This window comes from Nyctibius grandis, chromosome 3 (genome assembly GCF_013368605.1).
Source record: "Nyctibius grandis isolate bNycGra1 chromosome 3, bNycGra1.pri, whole genome shotgun sequence".
Classification (NCBI taxonomy): Eukaryota; Metazoa; Chordata; class Aves; order Nyctibiiformes; family Nyctibiidae; genus Nyctibius; species Nyctibius grandis.
Window position 1 is genome coordinate 42,131,624 of NC_090660.1, and position 18,234 is coordinate 42,149,857.

Sequence of the window (18,234 nt, forward strand, 5' to 3'; positions counted from 1 at the left end):
GGTCAGGCAACCCAATCGGGAAGCAAACAGGACTGAACATTAGCCTACAGGCACATGTCTTTCAGCTGAAGTACTTCTCATATGGATTTTATTTTATCTAAACCAGTTTCTATCCTCAAAAATAGTGATTTATTCGGTAGCCAGAATTGCTTCCTGAAACATCTCCAGAGCAGCATGCAGCTGAATATCAATCTTATTGTGATGGGATTACTTCACTGGAATGCCATCCAACCGGGTGCCTTCCAACCTTGAGACCAGCTGGAAGTGCTTTTTCTGGAAACTCCCAGGTGCCAAAAGGCAGTCAGTGGAAGCAATTTCAGACACAGAATTAATGAAGGTAACGGCCGACGATATTGGGCAGGAGTATTTGGCAAAACATCTGATTTTAAAAGGAACAGTAGCTCTAATCAGATGGGTAATGTGTTATGGATGATGAAAGAGATGTTCATCCATGAGATCCATGCTTGTCCAGTGTGTTTGATACAATGTGTATTTTTATGTTCCCATTTGGATGAGGCATCCTGCCCATTTACCAGCTAGTGAGGCATTATGGATTTTCTCCCAGACTTCTATTTTGCTCTTGCAACTGTCATAATGAAAGCCTATACAGAGTTAACAGAACGTTTTTTATTGATCTTTAGTTTTGTTATAGCACTGAAGTTTGTCCAATCCCATAAAATCTTCTGAATGTAAGTATGATAGAGTCTCCAGAGCTTTCATTCAAGTAAATATTTAAGAGTATTTATGACAGGTAAAAATGTAGCTGATCTACCACTGCTGGAAAAGCATAATTTCTTGTTAATATTTTCTTCTTTAGTCCCTCTTCTTTCTTCTTTCAACTTATGTTAGTGCGTCACCTGTGCTATTTGGAGATCTGGATTAGAGTATAACTAGTAGGGGAGATTGCCACTTTGATTCCTAGGTCCGGTTCAGAACTAGCTCCTTTACAGTCTGTGTATAGAGACTCTTGCCACCAGCAGCTGTGCAGGCAAATTGTCAAGAAACATTATCTTTGTTTCTTGATCTTTATTACTGTGTATTGCTTTCACCTGCTTTGAAGATCTATGCAATGCCTCTGTCAATGAAGTTGCTGCACTTAGCTTCTTATGTTGGAATATTTTCCAAATATTTGGGTGTTTGTGACCATCTTTGCAATGTTATTTCCACATCCCTTTTCTCTAAATCATGCATCACAGTTGATTTGATGATACATTTTGTGCATCGGGATGGGAAGGAGCAGCCTAATATATCACTTTTTTTTACTTTACATGCTATCATGTATTTCTTAAGGTTCTCTTTAATATTCTTCTTGATTATATATCACTATTTTCTTAACAAGTATTGTTATTATATTAAAATTAATTCATAACTTGACTAGTGGTAAGATCAAGTTCAGTGGTAGTTTGACTGCGCATCTGGGCAAGGTGGCTTGTATGGTAAGGTTACTGTTAATCTTTAAATAGTGAATTAATATTTAACCTAAATCTTTATATTCTTTGTCTTCTAGCATTTATTACGAAACATCAATTACCGTTCAATTAAAAATGCAATTTAATTGTTATGCTTCGATCTATTCTCTGTCTCTGGGTTAAGAGTATATTGTTTCACTTGTTATGTGACATCATCTAATGCTGTCTCAAGAGTTGCGGCAGGCAAATCTCTTAACTCTTCATTATTCATTAGTTTCCATTCTGGTCTTTCTAGCTCCTGGGACCATCAAGTCATCACATGCCTGCACTCGAGTATTATTGTTGTTGGCACAGGCTTGTCAAAGCATTAGCGCTCCTGGCAAAGCAGACAAAGGAACAGTGTGTGGTGTCACAAGTACCCATTGCCACAAATTATAATTTTCCTGAGTTTCGTCCTTGTTATTTTCCTACGACAAGATTCTATATGTGCAATCCCGTACCACTGTAAGAGTATTTTCTGTGGAGATTTCTGACATTCTGTCTTCTTTTTGGAAATAATTATTTGCATTTTCCTTTTTCACAGAAAATATTGCTTCCTATCTAAGCATACATGACATGCAATCTTTAGTTATGATGATAAATGATTTCAGCAATTGATTGAATCAGCAGTTTATATCCTGTTTAGCAATGTTGATTTATCAGCATAATTTAGCTTTCTAGATAAAGGTACAGGAAGTATAGGTGATATCTGCCATATACAAAAAAGACTAGTTTTGCAGCAACAGGGGCAGATTTAAATATCTAGGGATCATTAATAAAATACTTGTACAAGCCACAGTGCAGAAACCTAGGAAAATTAAGCTAATCTCTCTGGTGCTCCATAAGCTAATTTTCCCCATTTGCAAACATGAATCACTTGTCTTAGCAGATGACATTTTATTAAAGGGAGATTACCCTGTGACCTAAGGCTTTTTTTTTTCATTTTCCCCCTCCGATGCATAATACTCTATGCACACAGTGAGTAGTTTTGTTTCACAACCTGCTCCTTTGGAGAGACTAGTGCTGCGAGTGACACCTCATTCTCAATTCGCGATTGAAATCTGGATGCTCTGGCACCTCCTGCCAGACGTCAGGGGCCTCCTTCGAGCTGCTGGGGGGTTTGTGGTGGGACATGCTTCAGATCCTGTAGCCACTCCACTCCACGGGCCACTCTGCTTTACGAGGGGAGTGCGGTTTCCTGCCCTACTGGCTTTATGAACCTACAATAACTTTGCTAAGGGTTTCTGTTATTGATTTACTTCAACTGATACAATCCTCTTAAATACATGTAACCCTTGAACAGACCTGTTGCCTTAGATTAGGGTGACTGCTTACCCCAGGGTTAGTTCTGCACTTTTATTTTTCCCAGACTCCTGTACATTATTACAGTGACAAAATTTAAATGTAAATGCTTCCTAGAGATAATAAAACAACCAAACACTAGAAGACCACTTGCCATTTCTGGCAGCTTCACTTCTCTCTGGAGTTCTTGCAACTGCAGAGTGGCTTCAGCCTTCCAGCTTCCAGCCTCTGGACTTCTATATGGAACATATATACTCTGTATATAGTGTTGTTTCCTTTTCTAATTTTGTTTCAGCTCTCTAATATCCATTCTCTCTTACATAACTCCTAGTCTTTCCCATTGATTTCATTAGTGTTGCATGCCATTTTCTTAAATGAAGGCCAGAGCATATCATCTTACTATTCCCACTTCTGTACTGTTTTTTTTAAAGGAAACGCTCTGTTACTTCCCTAAAATGGGAACATGCTTGCTTTACCTTGAAAGCACTTTAGATTGATATTCTTGGTTTAATCTACCACACCTCATTTCAGTTTCATATGGTGTTATAGAGCTAGCTTCTGCTCCTCTTGTGCAGAATTGTTCCTTTCTACACTTTAACATTTTTTTTTCACCTCACTCTATCTAGTGTTGCTCACAACCCTTCCATGAAACTGTGTGGATTTTCACCAAATTAATGTTTTCATCTTTCAAAAAGTATCATCTTTCTGGAGAAAATTTAATTTATCAAAACATATACCTGACACCAAAACCTCCTTAATAAAATCTTTCTGTATATTTTTCAGTTTTTCAGCAAATTCCACCAGTTGAAATTCCTTAACCTGGCCATCTGTCGTATTAGGCTGAAGCATTTTTCATAATAGTTATGTAACATTGTCTCCTCTGCTCTCCATTATCAAATTCTACTTTCACTCTCAGTGTGAAGCCAAAGAAATTTCCTTGACTTCTGTGGAATAATGTTTGGTGGGATTTCTTTTAATCTGAAAGTAAAATTTGTCTCACGGGCTTTTTCAATTTTGGATAATTTCCAAGCTTTTTTTAAAAAAGCATAAAAATGTTATACATTTTATAGCCTCAAAACTCTTTACCGTAAGACACTCTTTTACACCCATAGTGCCATCAGGTCCTTTCTGCATCATCTTTAATGTTTTGTTGTTTTTCTATTTCACACCGATTCCTGAATTTTGCTTTGGACCCGTTCCACAACTGTTATTCCTTGCTTCCTTTCTATTCACAGGGTAAGATAAAACCATTAGCTCTGCTTCTCCATTGCTAGCAATGAAGCACAACTGCTCGGCTCGCTCTTGAGCCAGCCCTGTATTTATCTTTCAAACAGAAGAATCTGCATGACTACAGATCTTAGTCTAGGCATACTGCAAAATGTCAGGATGACCTACAGAGTTACAGGTACACCAATGTGGTTAAATCTCACTAGCTGAATCTGATTTCCAGGTATTCAGATCACAGGCTTGAAATCTGGGCTCTGAGGAAGTTTTGGCACTGACTTCAGTGCAGTTGGGAGTTTGTTGGAAATACTGGCTTGAAGTCACCCTATATGGGCCTCTCTAGTTAACTGTGCTTTTGCTCCTATGTGGTCTGTGGGGTATATTACAATGAGACCACCACAGTAAGCTAAGCATATAAGTAAATCAACTTCAGGTGACATACTTGAAAGTCTTTTTGCACTGATTCCTTTCATACTGACTCCCGACTTGAATGATTTTTAGGTTATTAACATTATTGTTTTTCTTTAGCATGTGCAGACGAAATGCATTCTGGTGAAACCTTGCTAATTATAATCCATTTATATAGTGATCACACAAGCAATAGGAATCATTTTAAAAGTCAGAAATAGTGCATTTTAGCTGTTAAATGAAGTCTTTCATTTTAGAATTTGAGCAGACTTAATTGTGATATTAAGGCAGCAGAAATTTTACTGAATTTGGCCTTTTATGAAGAAATAAACATTTTTTTTTGATACCTTGGTCTATTTGGTTCTTATTTTGTACTATAGTTAATGTTCTTACTTGAATAGTAAATGTTACCTCGTTTTCCGTTTTAAAGTTTTAAACTCTCTTTCATCTCTGAAATCTCCATGTGAGTCATAGCTTATGTGTTTCTCTACATACACTAATTTTAAGTTCTGAAGAAGTTGCTCACAAATTTTAAGCAGATATTCTAAAGAAAGTTTTCTCAGGGGTGGCCTGAGAAGTAGGTTCAGTTTTTCTGACAGTATTCAAACTGATATATACATTATATATGTATATAAAAATTGACTTTTTTTCTCTAGATCTACATACACACATGCACAGAGTCTGTTTGCATATGTACACAAACACCACACACACAATATGATATTTCACCTGGTGTATTTCCACTGTGTCCTCCATTTTATAACAATTTGAAAAAAACGTTTTTCCTGTCTTTCATCCCTTCTTGAAGTTTGGCTTTTGGCCATCACCTTCAGCAGTTATGTAACATAATTTTCTGTGAAAGAGTGACATCATACACCCCACAGGCATTTATTGCTGAGTTATAATTCCGCTTGTAACGTTTTTCTCTCTCACTTTTTCTCTATGCAGAGAGGCAACTATGGTAACACCTGTAACAAAATTTTTTTAGCAATGCATGAATATGTATGTTCTGAAAATACAGTAATGTGAAAAATGGTACTTTTGTGGTTTGCAAAGAGTTATAGGAGCAGTAGGATTGCCATTCATCCAGGTTTTTGACTAAATAATTAGAAGTTATAAAAAGAAATTCCCGTAACAAAAAGCAGAATCAGCTCTCTATGTCTTTCAGTCCTGTAGAATGAAGAAACTGAAAAGTTTGCCTTTCAATAGGTTCAAATTTCAAATCAGCCATGAATAGACAACTTTAGCCCTAAAATACAGAGGATTTTTGTTCAGTTAACAAGGGCTGTACCAACTCAATGCATATGTGGGTGGACTGTGTTGTGATCCTATTTGTTTTATCACATAGGTTAAAGTTTTTGTTATGAATATCTTACTGATATTTCTATATAGCCGTGCTATATCACATGCTTTTCCAGTAAGCCTACATTGTGTCAATTTATTTATTAACATGAACTTTTCATTACTACTTTTTAAAACAATGAGTTTTTTCTTCTTCCTTTTCCCTCCTTGTCTCTCTCAAAGCAGAATATTGAGTGCCGGTGATTGTTGAGTTGAGTTCATTGCATGTCCCCAAACTCTCATAGGGACGATTTTGTGCAAAGTTAAATATTTTCTATGACTTAACTTCTGTGAGAAAGAAGGAAAAAAAAAAAAAAAAAGACTGACATAATTATTTCAGGTTATTTGTCCATCTCTTGAGTGTCCTGTTAAAATGACAAAAGTAATGCAGAATGATACCAACCATGGTATGTGCGATGCTTGAAAGAAAGGCTTCCGAACATATCCTACGTTCCAAGAATTGTCTGAGCATAGCATTTTCCCATTTTATATTTTAATAAAACCTTTCTTCAAAAAGAAAATTAAGAGGAATGTTCTTTTGTAATTCAGGTGTAATTAGTATTACACATAAACCTGGATTCATCTCATCTCACTTTACATGGCTGAGAAATCTAAGTTATGAGTCTTCTTCATCTTTCTTTAATCAATGAACAGAGGTAAGGTTTTGCTTCATTGTTTCCCAAGGAAATTTGGGCAATTAGGATACTAATTTAGGCACTTTGTTTAAGTAACTAAAACGTCAAAGGGTAGATCTGAATTGCCTTGCTGATATCACAGATCTTGGCCCTAAAGCCAGCTCACAGCTATAGAGATGCACCTCATTACTAAGGCTTTTTGCACTTTTAATTAAAAAAATTTACCATTCAATCTGTGAACCTGAGTTAGGTGAACCTTACCGGTGTTGCTTGTCACTACTGTTACTCCAGCGTTGCTCTTTACTTCTTTTTCTTAAGGATCAATCAAATTACATTTGATCCAAAACCATAACTTGAAAAGCAAGTCCTTTGCAGTCACCAGGCTGCAAGCAGCCAGGTTGCTGAGAAGCATTCCTCTTCATGATGGATTTCTAAATTCAAATTTTCTCTTTTTTTGCAGTCAGTGATAAAAGTCTTTATTTCCACTTTCGTCGTGCAGTGAATGCATGACGTTCAGCACAACGAGGCTGGACAGAAAAGCTGGCTAGGTCCACCTGGCAGACTTTCATTCTTTTTCCCTGGAAATAAGCTCTTTGTAAACTCACTGCTGATTGCTAAATGTTACAAAGTTCTAAGTGAGCCAACCAATATTGGTTTGGAAAATCAAGACCACAATATCACAGTACCTCATAGTGTATTTTTTTAATAAAATCTAATAAAAGAGCAGTTGCTATATTAAAAATATTTTACCTTAGACTTACATGGCAGTAAAAGGTCTTAAAAATCCCTTCTAGCTAATGACTGGTGAAGAGACAGTCTTCTCTTTTTGAATGGTAGAGTGTAAACTGTGCAGTTTTCCACACTTCAAGTTGTTTGGATTTCAGGGGGTTTAATTAATTTAATTAAGGAAAATAAACTATATTCAGGCTTAGGAGGTTAAAACAATGCAATATGTTCTTTGTGAGTCTAAAATCAGAGAATGAGTCCTATCTCTGCCAGGCTAAATCTAGATATTATGAACATGAAGAAAAAGTTAGATGTTATTTCAGATTAAAATTGTGTAATCTGAATTTCAAAAGAGGGTTTCTAGCCCAAATATACTGAATGCTTGATTGAAGAAAGTGTAAACTTAATACTATGGTTGGATGTACTTATGTAGGCTTGAATTCACCTACACTTACTGACTGTTTATTGAGTTTGAAAGACTTAACATAACTGTATTAGGGAGATTATTTTTCAACAGACAAACCAATTTGCATTAAATTGGTGCTTTAAAAAAATCCTCAACTGCTATGCATGACTGAAAAAAAAGCTCAAGAAACACATTCCAGCAACCTAAAAAATACTAGACGAAGTAACCACAAGTATCTTTGGATTCAGAACATTTTCAGAAAGTGAATATGCAGGCATTTCCTTTATAACACTGCCTGAAAATAAGTCACAAAAATATACAATAGAAGAGAATTCACAAAAACATGCTGCCTGTGACTCGAGCAGAAGAATTCAGTGAAGTTTTCTGATTTTTTTTTTTTTGCATTAATAGGTTTCCTCTTTTCTTTCATTATAAGCATTCTCAAACCATGTACAAATTCTGGTGTTTTCAGTCGTAGAATTAGCCACTGAGTCGCCTTTGATAACATAGATCACAGGGGTCTGCTTCAGTGGAAGAAGCTGGAAGCCAGGTAAACTTCTGAGCTGCAGCCTTGGTTGTGTTGATTATTTTCTCTGTTTCTGGTACCTTTTCTATTACCTGGAGATAGGAAGAAGTGCTACTAGAGGTTCACCCTCTAATTCAAACACATAGAAGAGTTTGAGAGTATCCCCTTAGAAAAATTCTCAACTTTTCTGAAGAGAACGTAGAAAGAAGTCGATGGGGAATTCATCATAGAGATTTACTTCCTTAGAGCTTCTTGCTCTGTGCAATGTATAAGATGCATGATCTCAAACAGAGAATTATACACCACTGACTTTGAAGATTGCCTAGTTTAATTTTGTAGCAGGTCATTTATAGAACTAAGATATTTCAAAAATCTCTTTATAAGAAAATCAGTAAATGATGCTGGTATGACTTCCAATCTGTATGATGACGAGAATTCTCTACATGACCATGATGTGTGGATTGTGTCTTGTTGCACTGAGAAGAGCAAAGTTTTTCTTCTGGCTGCTAGATGACTTATGGTGACTTTCGTATTTTATTGTTTGATTTTTTTCAGCTTTCATTTGCAGCAACAACCCCAGAGTTGGCTGATAAGAAAAAATATCCTTATTTCTTCCGGACAGTGCCATCTGATAATGCAGTGAATCCAGCAATTTTGAAGTTACTCAAATATTATCAGTGGAAGAGAGTAGGAACTTTGACTCAGGATGTACAAAGGTTCTCTGAGGTAAGATTTGCATAATTTCCAGTACACAAAGAGAGCTACTAATATCAGACTTCCAAGGAGCTGGTTCCTCCATTAATAGCAATTAAGTAAAAAGAAACAGACCCACTGTTTCAGTCTTGTTTGTCTTTGTCTGACTAGGTCAAATTTGCTGTACTGAATAAACTTAATGCCCTTCTGGGGCTTATTTGATTGTCTATAGTAAAAACTACCCATTCTTTCCCTTGACTGTTTTTTTTCACCGAGATCACTGCACCCAAGTGCAAAAAAAATCACTTTTTTTTTTTGTAGCGAAGGTTGCTTTATGCTCTTTGACTTGCCAAAGTGTATGATTTTTGAAGAAGGCTTGTATCTTGACATTGGTTCGCTTAGAAGAGAGAATATATCTAATTTCGTTGTGTTCCTTTCATGCCCTGATTTGATATAAGCATCAGTCTGATTAATTCGAACATTGAAGAACAAAATCTGGTAAGTCTATGGCTGAAAATATTGGAGGAGCTTACTGAGACAGAAATGACTAAAGCCCCAGAACTGATAAGATCATGTACTATGCACCCTCCAAATTTTCTGAATTTCACCCTGAGCAGCATTTTGGACATAGAAATTGCAATGAAGTATGGGCCGAGTGTCTTAAGCATGGTTTTAACAATAAAGTAGTTAAAAGAAAACATCCTATAAATAATTAATCAGAGCAAGACAAGGGAAAGAGTTGGCCCATTAATTGACAGGGAGGCAAAACTAATAGAGGCATGCCAGTTTCATGGTTGGGTTTTTTTCCTTCCTCAGCATTCATTAAAAAAAAGGCTGACTCTGTTCTCAAGACTGGTGTAATTAAAACTAATGAAGAGGGGTAAGAACAGGTTAGAGTCTGCTTTTAAATGAGTCAGATATTTTCAAATTGTCTGGCACAATTAATTCATTATGGAGTACTTAAGAAAATCTTAGAGTCTTCCCTTACAAGCTTTGAGAATTAAAAGATAAAAAGTAAATGAATTGTACGGGGAGGGAAGAAACCTTTGTGTCTGTCTCTCCAAAAAACACATAAAGACCCAGGGAATTATAGACCAGGCAGTGTAAATTTAATTCCTGGAAAGACACTTGAGCAGCTAATCTGTTTGGAATTACCCAGAAGATAAAAAGATGCTAAACAATGGCCAAAATGGATTTGTCAAGAATAAATCATGTAAAGAAATCTAATTTCCTTCTATGACAAGATAACAGGTCTCAAGGAGATGGAGTAGGTGAGAAGCGTGATGTTTTATGACTTATAAAAATGTTAAAGGTGTTCGTAAGGAAAAGTAGGGAAACTTCATCTTGAGGAAGATACTGGAAAAGAAGTCTCTAACCAATATTCATGCCGCCAAGGTTAATTGACATCAGATCAGTTGAATATTTGTTCTTAAAATGAATGCTGAAGCAAAAAGTAACCAAAAAGTACGATATGCTTTATCTTTCACTGGCTTGGAATTATAATTTCAAAGAGTACTTATCAGTGGTTCACTGTCAAACAAGAAGGATGGGGTTCTGTCAAGTGGTTTCCCTAGAAAGAGATAAGGTTTTCTCTATATAGTGGGAGAGAGAAAATGTTTATTAAATCTGCAGTTGATACCTACTTGGGAAAAGCTGCAAGCACTTTGCAGAGGACAGGATTAGGTTTCTGAATGATCTTGACAAGTTGAGAGAGGTTTTAATATAAATAGTATGTAAGTGAAAAACTGCAAAATACTAGACTACAATAATCAACTATATTAACGAAGAATAGCTATCTAGGCAGCAGATCTCCAGAGAAAGATATGGGAAGCACTACAGTGAACTGCAACTTGGGTAAGGGGTCAAGAATATCAGACTGCTCGACTTACTCTAAAAAGTAGAAAGAAAGCACACGGCTCCCATTTACCACCCCTGATATGATGCAATATTGACACTTAAGACACATAGAGTAAACTTCAGCTCTACTTAGTGCTAATTAGATGTAAGTTGGAACATCAGGTCTAATATCATCTTCAAGAAGGAAGTAAATGAGAGAAGTCTATAAAAATGTTAAGTAATCTAGAAAAATGTTTTATAAGAAAGATTAAAAGTGGAAAACAGTGGAATAGACAGCGTAGGTAGTTGAACCTTCATTGTGGAGCATCTGTTAAGATAAGACTAAACAAACATGACATAGGGATTCTTGGTCTTCCTTTGTGACAGAGGGATGGATTTTACATCTGTCCTGGTCACTTAAGAAATATTAAAACTGGGTCTTTCTAGGGTTTTCTAGAATGCTGGCCCTGAGTTCAAAGTCCTTCCATTTCTCTTGAAAGGTAAGCAACTTCGTTCTGTGTCAGACTGCAAACTCAATTTAGTGTGATTCATTAAAGCATTCAGATAATGAAAGATCCAGTTAAGACTTCCTTGAATTCAGGTGATTTTTGTAGAGCATGTTGAGTCCTCAGTCTTTGAAGTTATTAAAGCTCCATCCTTCCTTTTTCAGCTCAATGCAGAATTTCTGCCTTCTCTTCGTGTTTCTGTGCAGACAGTGAAAGCACAGGAAAAACTGCAGGGATTAACTAGTAGGCTGTCCAGGAGAATGGGACAGGTGGCCCAGGGATGGGAGCCACCAGCAGCAGAGAGGGAGAACATGGTGGTGGCCAGGCAGAACCCAGCCCCACTGCAAGGGAGGAGAGCAGGCCCAGAGGTCAAGGTCAGGCTCAGCCAAGGGTGCAGACCATCAGGCAAGTAAGTCCATGGCAGTGCATCAGGTCCAAGGCGAAGCTGGGAAGTCAATCAGCGGGTCAGGTCTTGTGATTGCTGAGCAAGTCCATGGCAGAGACTGAAGACACGTGACCAAAGGTGTAGGTGGAGGTCCCAGAGGAGGGACCATGAAGGCCTGTTAGTGACCTCCAGGTGCTGGTATAAGCCTATACATCTGCTGAAACCATAATTTTCTCTCTAAAGGAACATCAGGCAAAACCATCCTTCTAAGTACTGTTTAAACTATTCATTTTCCTAACATTTTTTGAAAGTGACAAAATTGTTGAACAGCATCTAAAACTCTCTTTGTTGTAAAATCCCACTGAGTTTAGGATGTGATTCTTCTTTTCTATGCTGAAAATGCATTACAAGCCACTAGACCAGAAGTAACTGAATGTCATCTCTGTTTGCTCTCATAGAAAATAATATAAGCAGAAATAAATTAATGGGGTCTTTAGAGAAGCCTGTGTAGTAACTCAGGTGGTTTTACTCTTAGCAGCAAGAAAGAGCAATGCTCTCTCCCATTTTTCCATCTCCTAGAAAGACTGTATCACTTTGACAGATCTTTCTCTTTTTTTTTTTTTTTTAAATCTAGAACAGTTTGCATATCCATCCTAATTTTCTCCGATTGTCCTTCCACCTAAACACATGTGGGGATAGATATTGCCTTCTTGTTGATGTTATATAGAGAAGACTTCATACCCATATAGTTTAATCAACAGGAACTCTAATTGAATCTCTTCAGCTGCCATCTAGTTTCTGTTTTTTTTGGCTGATAACTTTTTTCTTTAGCTGGATCACTGTCTCCCGTCTCTTTGCAATTTGTACTGTGATCTTATATCCTGATAATTAAAGCTCACCTAACTTGTCCACAAGTTAGCTGCCCCTGAAAGTCATAAACCTGTTTGTTGGTTTACCTTTCCTTATAATGAGACTGTTGTCTCAATTGCTTAGACTATCAGTCTTACTCCAGTTTATCTCTGGTGGCCAAAATTAAGGAGGATCTCTTGCTTCTATTTCAGCATTTCCCTTGGGAACCCTTCCTGTGGAGACTTTACATTATCACCCATTTCCTTTTACTTGGTGGAAAAACTTCTCTTATAAACGAATGTTACCTCTTCCTTGTTCTCTAGGTCACATAGAGAGACAAAAGGTAGGTAGAGAGAATGGAGAAGTTTATGCCAGCATACTTTCAGTTCTTGAAGCACATGGGCTATATCTACGTATCTGATACTGCTAGCGTGGCTTGAGGCTCCCTTTCTTGGTGTTGCTTGGACCCTAAGGACTATGACTTTTCAAGTGGCCTGAGTTCTATGGTTGCCAATAGCACAGCTCACTGTTAGTATCCTTTGTAAGTTATTCAGGTCTGTTTGTACAACCAGAAATGTCTCTTCTATTGGATTGTTTAAATTGTGTAAGTAGTCTTGGTATAAGGGTAATATACAAGCTTCATCAGTTCTGTTACTTAACTAGGACAAGTTCATACCCATTGTACTTCTGTGTCCTAGATTTTCTGGATTGCTGCCCTGTTCTCATCCTCTGGGAGAAGATTCTGTTTCAAAAGTTAATAATTCTATGGCAAAGGTTTATAAATGAGGTTACAAAATATTTTCAGGATTTTCAGCTTTAAGTGTTTGCTGTGGCATATAATCATATGATAATTTAGGTTGGAAGAGACCTCAGTAGGTTGTTTGGTCCAACCTGCTGCTCAGAGCAAGGCTAGCTTTAATGTTTTATCATCCCTGAAGAGTTATGGCTGTTGCATACACAGTTCTCAGAAAAGTCCTGACCATGTCCTCTTTCCAATTCCCAGGTAAGCTTTCAGCTGATTGGAGATTATGCAGCAATTGGTCCCTCCAATTTTGCTGCTGTCTAGCCCTACCTGTTTGGGATTGTATTTTGAATTAGGCAAACCAAGTGATATTCTTGTGGTCTGTGTTTGCTCTGTTTCATGTTTCGGTGAGAAGAGTCATGAGAATGAAGTCACACTTAACTATCAATAACTCAAAACTGTTGGGAGCCACCACTATTGTAGAAGATGTACAGGCTTCAGAATATGACTGTGAAACAGAAAAATGTGTAATCATGTACTGTTTTTTTAGGTAATGCTGTATTTGCTAACCAGTAATTGGAGTTTACCTTACTTCAGTATTTTACTGTTCTTTCCTGCATATTGCTCATTTTATTTATACACATTTTTTGGTTCAAAGTATGTTTCAAACTGAAGGTTGGCGCTTGATTGTACTGGTACACTAAGAGGGATTCTGACTTCCTGGCTTTGTGATAGGACACTTCCTCTAGACTGGCTTCATTTGTCTCTTTTTGCTCCCCTCTCATGTTAAAATTCAGCAAAACTACATTTTAACTCCACATTTGGCGGCAGTTTAATGATATTTCTAGGGTTTTTTAAATATATATTTCCCTTTCACTGAGTACCATGTCTGGGATTGTTTTTAAAACAAGTTAAATTCTAATCGTCTCAAGTGACTGTTTTTCTGTACTTCTTAACAGTCATCTCTTTATGTGATTTCTCTGCTTCTTCCTGGAAATATTGAGAACTCCTAATGTAATTTTATGAGTGTAGGTGGCATTTCAAAAAGACAGAAGAAATGAGAAGTGTTAAGTAAGATAATGAAATAGATTAACAATGTGAAAAATAAAGGATAAAATATTTTCTTTTGTGGCTCCAGCATAATCTTCATTGAGTTTAATAACCTAAAAATACCTTGGTGACAAAAACTAAAGAGAAACAACCCTTGTAAGTGGACAGAATAGTACCTTTTTTTGGCTGACATGATTAACACTCTTAGGATTTCTTAAGGTTGTGCTGCATTTTGTACGACATCTACTTCAAAAATCAGCAGGTTGTCAGGGTCCATTTTACCTAAATTGAAAGCATTTAGCATCTATAAATTCCAGTTCTTATCCCAGAAAATGTAATACTGGAAAAAAGAAAATTGTTCCAAGGAAAAGCAGCTAGTAAACAAGCCTTTTCAAAGTAGTATTTGTCTATTCCTGTAAAGAAATCAAGATAGAAGTCTTACTAATCTAGAAGTTCATCTGTTGTAGCCTTGGTCTGTCACTGTGGACTCTGCAAACTAGGATCTGAGTCGGTGGTCAGTTCTGATAAGAATTCATTGGATAAGGAGATGCAATGAGAGAGTTATTGAGGGGCTGAGAGGGATTAGGCAGGAAAAAGAAGAGATATCTGGTGACCTTTTAAATTTCATCCAGAAAACAAGCTTGAGACACCAGGGTTTGATGGCTGTAGGTTTACATTGTGCAGACTTCAAGGTGTGATTACACTTTGACTTCTCAGGCTTGACTTCTGAGGAAAGACAGAAGAGCAGAGGAAAGACAGAAGAGCAGAGATTGCCACTCTTCATCAGAGTTGCCAAGAGGTTTTCAGGCAGCAAGAAAAATATTACTTTTTCTCCAAGAATGAGCTTGGAAGCATCAAATATACCAGATAACAGCAATGCTTAAGTTGGAAGCTCTGAATAGTACCCAGTGATTTAAAACTAGAAGGACTCCCGTACCTTCAACTTTGAGAGCAGAAGAGTAGAGAAGAGAGGCAGAAGACACAAGATGTGAGACGCAGAAGGCAGTCAAAGAAAATATGGGAAAAGGCATGAAGAGAAGAGAATGAGAGCAGGAAAACAGAGACATTATAAATGTATGGTGGGTTGACCCTAGCTGGATGCCAGGTGCCCACAAAAGCCACTCTATCACTCCCCTCCTAAGCTGGACAGGAGAGAGAAAATATAATGAAAGGCTCATAGGTCGAGAAAAGGACAGGGAGATCACTCATCAATTACCGTCATGGGCAAAGCAGACTCAACTTGGGGAAATTAGTTTAGTTTATTACCAGTCAAATCAGAGTAGGATAATGAAAAATAAAAACTAAATCTTAAAACACCTTCCCCCACCCCTCCCTTCTTCCCAGGCTCAACTTTACTCCTGATTTCTCTACCTAATCCCCACCAGCGGTGCAGAGGGACGGGGAATGGGGGTTTTAGTCAGTTTATCACACATTGTCTCTTCTGCTCCTTCCGCCTCAAGGGGGAGGACTCCTCACACTCTTCCCCTACTCCAGTGTGTGGTCCCTTCCACAGGAGACAGTTCTCCATGAACTTCTCCAACGTTGAGTCCTTCCCATGGGCTGCAGTTCTTCACAAACTGCTCTAGCATGGGTCCCTTCAAGTCCTTCAGGAACAGAATGCTCCAGTGTGGTTCCCCATGGGGTCACAAGTTCTGCCAGCAAACCTGCTCCAGCGTGGGCTCCTCTCTCCATGGGTCCACAGGTCCTGCCAGGAGCCTGCTCCAGCATGGGCTTCCCATGGGGTCACAGCCTTCTTCGGGCACATCCACCTGCTCCGGCATGGCATCCTCCATGGGCTGCAGGTGGATATCTGCTCCACCGTGGACCTCCATGGGCTGCAGGGGCACAGCCTGCCTCACCATGGTCTTTACCACGGGCTGCAGGGGAATCTCTGCTCTATTGCCTGGGGCACCTGCTCCCCCTTCTTCTTCACTGACCATGGTGTCTGCAGAGTTGTTTCTTTCACATATTCTCACTCTTTGGCTGCAGTTGCTGTTGTGCAGGTTTTTTTCCCCCTTCTTAAATATGTTGCCACAGAGGCACTGCCACTGTTGCTGATGGGCTCGGCCTTGGCCAGTGGCGAGTCTGCCTTGGAGCCAGCTGGCATTGGTTCTATCAGACACAGGGAATGCTTCTAGCAGCTTCTCACAGAAGCCACCCCTGTAGCCCCTCCCCGCTACCAAAACCTTGCGATGCAAACCAAATACAAAATGTCGTTGTTTAACTTGTAGAACTTTTTCAAACTATTTCTTCCTAATGTTTCTTATTTTTTCAAGTTGTCATGTGTTCCTCCTGTATTCTATCCATCTTTTTGTTTGTTTTCTGTGTCATTTCATTCTTTCCACAAAGCCTTTCAGATTCCTTTTACTGGTTCATATTTTTGTCCCTAACAGAAATGAGAAGTTGTCTCTCTGCTGTCTTTCCTTTCCTGGTTCCACCAAGGAAATTCTCCCATCTCCATGTGCTCAGCTGGTTTTAGGGAAGGAGCAATCTTCTCCCAACATAGGTTGCTACAGTCAGGAGAAAATAAACAGATAACTTCTGCCCAGTATTCCATAATACTTATAAAGCCAACTGGAAATAAAACAAGTTGTTAGGCCTTCTTTGGCATACTAACATGAAGGTTTTGAGGCAAAAGTTGTCATTTTTTTAATTGTTACTGAACAGTTATTGACATAGTCTATTCTTACTGTTTTTGGAAGATGCTTGAGATGCCTTGATATGGCCTTACGTATTCTTCAAGCATTTGTTGAAATATATACTGTTTCAAACAAAGAGTTTTTTTGGTTTTCTTTCACTGGTTTAAAAGAAAAACAAAAGCAAATTTTCACCAAGCTTGAATATATAACTTGAAAGCTGTGAACTACTGATGTAAAAATGCTAGTGAAATGAAGTCTGTATTTAATCCAAGTTTATACGTTATGAAGAAAGAGATTTTGTTTATTTGCTTGGGTTTTTCCTATTTTAGGTTCCTGATCTCAAGAAGCTCTGATCTTCTTTTCCCAAAGATAGTTCCAGTGAGTCTGAGAAATAGAAATACGGGGATTCTGTCCTCCTTGTGATTTCTAAATTGTCCTGCAAATCAGAAGTAGAGGCACAGATGTGCCTGAGATCTTCCTTTATATTTCCCTATTCCCGTTTCTTGCCTGATTTTTAGGTCAAAATCTTAGGAAAAACTTAAAGTAAGTTCTCTTGAGCTTACGAAGAAGAATGCATTCCCTTGTTCTGTCTTATAATTATGCTTTCCTATAATTCAAGTCGATACATTAAGATCTTCACAGAAAGGCAGTCTCTGAAAGTGACTTCTGCTAATATCACAGGATACTATTCATATAAATGGGAAACTGTATCTTAGCTGATGTTTATAAGTGGTTTAAGGGGGAAGAATCACTGCAATAATTCAAAATGGAAGAGACTGAGACTTTAAGTAAGAAATTTCAGAATCTGGAAGGAAGATATTTAGACATATAACATATAGGTGGTCACTTGCTGCAATTTTCTGAAGGGCATGCATAAGTGTCTTTTTGGCCTTTTATGCAAATGCCATCCATGCTAGGAAACTTGTTTTTTCTTATGGCAGTAGTATTTTATCCAGTATTTTTCACCTTTTCTTCTGTTTCCTAATACATTTCTTAATTTTTTTTAGCTTCCAAAAACAAAAAAAAGAGAAATTAGGTTAGAACATCACCTGGCAGAGAATTAGAGCTATGCAGTGGTATTATATGGTTGTGTCATCTTGCACTGAAGATTCACACTCCACTATCACCCTAAGAGGCCCTAGGGTTCCCATGAACTGAATAAGTCCTTGTCAAACTTCAGGGGTCTTGAACAAAACCAAATCAAACTTAAGAATTTCTTAGAGAACTGCTCAACATTCCTTCATGTTTAAACCTTATATTCTGCATGTCTGATAGGTAGGTATTTGCAACACAGGATAAAGAAGTGGAATGATCAGTTCCTTCTATACCTCTAATACTTCGTGGCTGAGAAAGTCCATATAGTTAAGAATTTCCTAATGGATCTGATACAAAAATCATCACTTTATCTGAAACCAAGACTAATCCAGACTCAAGGAAAATAAATCCTATTTAGATTATATTGAAAAAATGTTCCAAGACAATGTTTGTTGTAACAAATGTTAGCATTTCACATTGAAA

The 18,234-nt window shown here is 37.7% G+C and overlaps 1 protein-coding gene across 1 annotated transcript in view; it reads left to right on the forward strand.

Annotated features, from left to right (window-relative positions):
- GABBR2 (gamma-aminobutyric acid type B receptor subunit 2) overlaps positions 1 to 18,234 on the forward strand; it is a 523,105-nt gene that overhangs the window by 200,933 nt on the left and 303,938 nt on the right. The window contains exon 3 of the mRNA XM_068396715.1: positions 8,572 to 8,742. Coding sequence (XP_068252816.1) covers positions 8,572 to 8,742 — 171 coding nt within the window. The remainder of the gene's footprint in view (positions 1 to 8,571; positions 8,743 to 18,234) is intronic.